The sequence below is a fragment of the Lolium perenne genome, chromosome 3, assembly GCF_019359855.2.
Source record: "Lolium perenne isolate Kyuss_39 chromosome 3, Kyuss_2.0, whole genome shotgun sequence".
NCBI lineage: Eukaryota > Viridiplantae > Streptophyta > Magnoliopsida > Poales > Poaceae > Lolium > Lolium perenne.
Window position 1 is genome coordinate 279,273,830 of NC_067246.2, and position 6,415 is coordinate 279,280,244.

The 6,415-nt window shown below is 46.6% G+C and overlaps 1 protein-coding gene across 1 annotated transcript; it reads right to left on the reverse strand.

The window, feature by feature from the left end:
* Nucleotides 1–818: 818 nt before the first annotated feature.
* LOC127344378 (protein BUD31 homolog 1) lies at nt 819–5,369 on the reverse strand. Its single transcript, XM_051370641.2, has 4 exons — nt 5,136–5,369; nt 4,745–4,886; nt 4,448–4,635; nt 819–1,243 (listed from the first exon to the last, which is right to left on the reverse strand). Exons 2-4 carry the CDS (start codon nt 4,836–4,838, stop codon nt 1,088–1,090), a joined length of 438 nt encoding a protein of 145 aa, XP_051226601.1. The 5' UTR covers nt 4,839–4,886; nt 5,136–5,369; the 3' UTR covers nt 819–1,087.
* Nucleotides 5,370–6,415: the final 1,046 nt, after the last annotated feature.

Below are 6,415 nucleotides of genomic sequence, written 5' to 3' on the forward strand. Positions count from 1 at the left end.
CGGCGCCTTCCGCGGCTTCGCGAAAGGCGCCTTCGCCCCTTTCGTCTCATTGCCCGGCGTGTTCTTGGCCATTTGGGGGCTATCGGCGGCGCCATGGATGGGGAGAGGGTAGCGGCGGCGGGAGAAACAGGGTAGCGACGGCGGGAGGGAGAAATGAATCGGCGGGATATGTCCAATGTGTTGGGACGGCAGAAATGCGCGGCGGGAGAGGCGCGATTTAGCGGGAGAGGGCGACGGATTTTTCCTGTGCCGCTGATGCGTCGGTCCCGCCACTTCCCTCCTCGCTTTTCATTGTGTCGACGTACCCGGAGCGTCCCCCGTGTAGCAGGGACAGGTTCGGAGCGCCGGACACCGTATCTAGCTGCGCCGGACAAAAAGAGACTTTAACGGACGCGACTGAAACCGTTTTTTTGTTTGAGCGTGCCCCAAATCCTTTTGAGGAACGCGACTGAGATGCTCTAAGGCATGGCTAGGTTTATGTTGAGGTAATTTTATCGACAGACCAACCTGGAAACGGAGAATCGAGCGTACAGTTTCATATGCCATGTTCGCGCAACGCGACGAAGCCAACCGAACTGCCTGCGCAGTGCTCTCCTGCTGGCACTACAAAATCCAAATGCCGCTTGGATGACACATGAGTGTCACGCCTGGCTTGGAATCTTTTTTGCTTAGATCGAGCACCTCACCAACCTGAGATGACTGCACTCAGCGACTTGGCATGACCTCATTTAAATCAAGGTCAGCTCCACGCACAACAAGAAACTTGGCATCACAATTGCAGTACCGTACTACAAATAAATAATGTCAGGCAACACACGTTTCAACGAAAAAGATTTAAATGCACAAGTCACAACTTCAGACTTCTGCAGCCTAGTGATAAAGCAATTCCAACGTGTCTGGTTCTCAACACAATGTCAGGAAATTAGATGGGCAATTGGCAGCTGGTACCAGCAGAGTAGTGCTTACAATACGATTACAGGACGGTTGTTTCTACCAGAGATCACGCTTAGGAAACACCTAGAGTAGCCGGGCTTGAGAACAAACCATTGTCCATTGATTCCAGGGCATATCATGACAACATAGTTGCTCAGTCACCGCTGGCACATCCCTTGCAGCCACAGTGGACACATTCTATAACTTGCTCCTCCCTGAGGTGCTTGGGGACCCGGCACACGCAAGTGGTCGCAAAGTTGTGGTCTCGTGTTTGGATGCATCGGAGGCAGCAGAGGCGCTCGTAACCCGGCTGCACAGACATAAAAGAAAGCAATAAGTAAGAATACCAAACAAGACAACATAGCAGAGCAATAAGTGACTGGAAGCAACAAAGAATACTGAAGGAAAGACATTTTTTAAGCATAGAGTACAAAGGGGAATACTGCACTATGATATGCAACTAGAACATTTCTATTTACATGTCAAGTAGGAGTACTACAATTAGGAAAAGTCTGCTGTGAGCATGGGGGGCTACGAAACATCATTTAGTTTTTTTTAGTGAAGAGAACACCATTTAGTTAATAGGCAGGATGTATGCCAACCAACCAAGGCGGCTGAGGGTTTGTAGATTTGACTGTCATAAATATTTGCCTAATCAGTTGAATGTCGATGATTGAGAATGAAGTTGTCCAGCAAAATCTAGTTAGAAAAAAGTACCAACCTAAGTACACCTTAGCACAATGTAAGAGGCCTGCACTGCCACGTTTTTGGCACAGTTCAATGAAGGTGATAGATCTCTATCTTCAGTTCTGTAGGGAAGATGTAGGCAACGGTACCAGGGCAAGGTTCTAGAAGGATCTGTGGTTGGGTGATGTGGTTTTCAGACTAAGTTTGTTAGTTCCTGTGACTTAAAATATCTGTGTTATGAGGTTGGAACTTCAGCAGTCATATAGTGATGTCCTGTTGTCTGATGAGCCAAACAATTAAAATATAACAATGATTGTTTCTCCGTTCGGTCTAATTTTTTAGCTTTGAAAACTAGACAGGTTGTTCAGCCTTGCAAAAGATTTTGTTTTGTTAGGGTCCCTATCTAAGTTGGAATGCAGCATGTGCCTTGTATTGAACATGTTTCCCTCAGGCTACTAATGCAGTGTTTCAGATTTCACATTGGTTGTCCCACAGGGCTGGCTTGCAAAAGCTGAACTTGTGAATCCACCAACAAAATAGAGCATGGATGATGTTGCAAGTGACAGCTGAAGTTTTCAGTGAACGCCAAGTATGAGGGCCTCTGGTTAACTGGATTAAAGATTGCTGAAAAAGATCAAAAACAAGAAACTGGAGTGTTGTTGCCGTTTATGTCTTTGTATTTGTCCTTGGTACGGTCAGAACACTGGAGCATGGCTCGGCAAAGATATCATAAGCAAAGGCACCCAGGAGACTGAGATGCTGCTGAGGTAAAACTTTGTAGGATGTTGGTAGAAGGGGTGAATGAACAAGCATGACACGTGTGGATGAGATCGATCTGGGACACATCTGTGTATTATCAGTTTCATGGATATGAAATGGGAGCAATGAGTACTTGGGGACAAAAGTACGACCATTAGAGGTAATTTTAATTCCCCAGTATATTTTCTTTAGCTTCAATCAAGTATCACATTAAACAGTGAATGAAAAGAATATATGGCACCAGAAGCATGCTCACAAACTCAATTTTCATTGAACTACAGCATAGTCAGATTAAATAATAATGTGCACCATCGAATTACTAACGAAGATACAAATCGATGGGTTGGACTGTTCACGTTTTTTAGACTATTCTTCACCATTCATCGTGGTAAAGGCTATTAAAAGTGCTATAGCAGCAAGGCAGCAGCTGCATGCCATGAAGTTATCCAACATGTCACAGCCTTAAGAACAACAAAATCCTACATAAATTCAACATATACGCAATAAGCACAAGATACTTCACTGATCATGCATATTTATTCATATCAGATGCCCAGAACACAAACAATAGACTAAAGAATATTACAGGGTGATAGAAGCATATTGATGACAGCAGCGGCTGCTAGTTTGACATCATGCAAATGCGGGTAATTAATTTGAGGCAAACTTTGAGAACTACGATATTGATGACAGCAGCGGCTGCTAGTTTGACATCATGCAAAATTGCAAATGCGGGTAATTCATTTGAGGCAAACTTTTAGAACTACGATTCAAGCAGGTCCATTCAATTTATAATAGAATTAAAAGGGTAAACTCGATGGTGTGCTTGCCTGTCCATTTGAACTAACTTAGTGCTAATCAATTATATTTCTTATATCAGATGTCCAGAACACAAAAACTAGACTAAAGGATTTATGGGGTGATAGAAGCATATCCATGACAACATCAGCTGCTAGTTTAACATCACAATAACAAAATTCAAAGACGGGCAATTCATTCAGAGTAAAATCAAAGAGGTATGATTCAAGCAGTTACTGTTCATTTAAGAAAAGGATTAAAAGAATGAACACTTGATGGTTTGGTTTATCAGTTCATTTGAACTAACTTTGTACAGGTACTAATAATTAATTAATTGGAAATAACCGAAGGTGAGAAAAACATCCCTCTAAGGTAATACAAAGCAAAAGACTAATGTGCAAACACAAATGATATGGAACTAAGGATACTATTGGAACAAACACGAAGTTTTAGGAAACCTCTGCCAAAGAAGGTATTGGAACAAACACAAAGGCCGATGATATAACTGATGATCAGTTCATGTCATCTGACCCAGCCTTAAAAAAAGAGCAACACCTCTCTGTAGGCTTGCTTCACATTTCTCTCATGGTTCGAAGCTGTCTGAGAATGCAGCAGAGAGAAAGACCAGAAGCCTTGCTACCATCCACTTGCAGATACTCTATGGTTGCTGGATTTCAGGGCGACCAAAAGTCCGTCTAGCATCAGCTGGCATATTTTATGGTTGTTGGATTTGTTGGTAATGCTTACTTCGATTATGGTAGTATTGCTTTCACGCTTTCTTGAGGTGCCCCCTAGGATAAGACCGGACAGTGAAAACCCAAGGTCATGCTACTATGAGAAATTGCTCCGCATGTTTTGCCTGTGTAGACCAATGTACAACTGTACGTACCTAACCGAAACGAATAATTCCATGTAATTTTCATATTCATACTCGAAAAAACTCCTCTGTGTTGTCATATCTGTACCAGAAAAAACTCCTATTCAGAGTGTAAGAAAAACAGCCTCCTAATCACGTACTGAGGCAAACCAGCATCTCGGTTGGATGACATACAGAACTCAGGATTGGCAAATCAACAGCTACTTACATAATGATTCAAACAAACAGAACTACGATTCAAGCAGGTCCATTTGAACTACAAGATTATGGTGCCTTTCAATTCGAACTAACTTTGTACAGGTACTAATAAATTAATTGAAAATAACCTAAAGGTGAGAAAAACATCCCTCTAAGCTAACGCAAAGCAAAAGATATGGGACTAAGGACACTAACCTTTTTCCACTTTGCAATCAGATTACGGTCTGCATAACCCTGGTCCAGGCAGAACTCATACAGCTCCTTTGATATCTCTTTCCTTCTATAGAAGAGATCGTATATGTAACGGCTTCTCTGATGAGAGATGCGGAAAATTGGCCAGAGCGCTTCGCACTTCCTCTTCCCATCATGCGTGTCGTTTTCCGCTGCGTGTGCAAATCATATCAGTACCCACATCCTATGGCAGGAAATATCAACGCACATCTGAAAAGGGTACACCGATAGATAAGAGTACTTAGCAGTTAGCATGCGTACCTTCCCTCATTTTGGCATCCAGCTCCCGGATTGTTGGCTCAATGAGCGCCCATCCTTCGGGGTATTCGACGCGGCTCGTCTTTATCTTTGGCATGGTGTCACAAGGGGCCTCCCTCCTAGGGCTGGTTTGGGACGCACAAACCTGAGGAAACGTAGGTAAATTGTAGTAAGATTCAATCAAATAGGATGCGTTTGTGGCACCGAAGAGCTGTACGAGAATTATAAAAGCAATGGACGGGCAGAGTGAATAAATGTTCCTTGTGATTCTAGGCTATATAGCCCAACGAATTTTGAGGTGTGCTGATAAACCGATGAAATCCGTCTCAGGCACAGGGCGGATCTGATAATTTATCGAGTTGAGGTTGGGTCCAACGAATCATGGAGGGCGTACCTCGGAAAACCAAGGGCCGAAATCGCGGACGGGGTTGAGACGGCAGCTATGAGGTTGTTGAAGGGGAGCGGCGACGGCGGCGGCGCGCGCGGGGGCGTAGGGGGTGGAGGTGGGGGCGGCGACGGAGGAGAGATAGGGCGCGGGCGGCCGCAGCTGTAGAGCGGCGTTGGGTGGGATGGATTAGGGCGAGCGGACTCGGGAAGGAAGTCGGGAGAGAGGGAGGAAGCAAACACGGTCGGTTCGAGTCAGACACCCACGGGTTTAACATCCGTCCGGAACTCCGAATAAAAGAGCATCCCAGCCGTTCGAGACCACGGCGTAAATCCGGATTTAACAAACACCGGATTAAATACAAAAAGAACGTGGGGGCAACATTTTTTCAGTCGCACCCCCGGCTTTCGCCCATCAGCGGTGATAGATTCAAAATCTTGTCTTCCCGCTACACAAAAAAATCGCCAATGTCCGGCGATCGGATCAGCCACATTCCGGCGATCGAAACTAGACGACTACAGGCTCATCGGCGGTCCCGTTCTGAGCAACGGCGTCTGGCGCGGTGTTGGGCGTCGCATCGGCGTCTGCAGTTGTTGAAGCGGCGGGAGTAGACGTCGATGCGGAGGATGAAAGAGCCGACGGTGGCCCGAGGATGTCTTGGTGATGAGCGGCGTACCAAGCCCTCGTCTCCTCGTCCATGTTGGCGTCGTTGCCGCTGATCAGGAACGTCAGGTAAGTGTTCCTCTTCTTCGCCGTGGCTGTTTCCTTGAGCAAGGCAATCCGGACGCCCTGGTTGGCGAGCATCGGCTTCCACCACACCGCGTGTTGTTCGTCCCTCCCGGCGGCGTGCGCCCTGGCGTCGGCCCATCACTTGTCGAAGGATGCCTGCAACCTGTCGGCTGGATGACCGGCCTTCTTCTGCTCTTTGAGCTTCTTCTGGCCGAGCTCGGGGCGGCCCGCCGACGCGGCAAGGGCTGGATCGTCGGGGTTGTACTGCTCACCCTTGTTGTTGGCGAGATTCTTGCGCACCGCTTTCCACTTGTCGCACTCCAAGATGCGGGTGAACGCGTTGAGGTACTTGAACATCTGGCCGCCGTTGTCTACCGCGTACAAGTCAAGCGCCCGCCGCATCTGCAAAAACAGGCCGGCAATTAGGCGATGTAGGGTCGACGGAGGAGCCACGGTGAGTGAGTATACCTTTGCTTCAAAGTCCTCGCTGCTCACTTCATGTTTGTCGATCTCCTCCTGTACACCGTGCCACTTGCTACACGTCTCCTGGACGATCCCCC

Excerpts from the sequence above, each read along its gene's own strand:
- LOC127344378 (XM_051370641.2), bottom strand. The coding sequence starts at position 4,838 with ATGCCAAAGATAAAGACGAGCCGCGTCGAATACCCCGAAGGATGGGCG. Across the intron at positions 4,636-4,744 it reads GGATGCCAAAATGAGGGAAG|CGGAAAACGACACGCATGAT; the intron begins GTACGCATGCTA and ends TTGCACACGCAG. Across the intron at positions 1,244-4,447 it reads TGATTGCAAAGTGGAAAAAG|CCGGGTTACGAGCGCCTCTG; the intron begins GTTAGTGTCCTT and ends ATGTCTGTGCAG.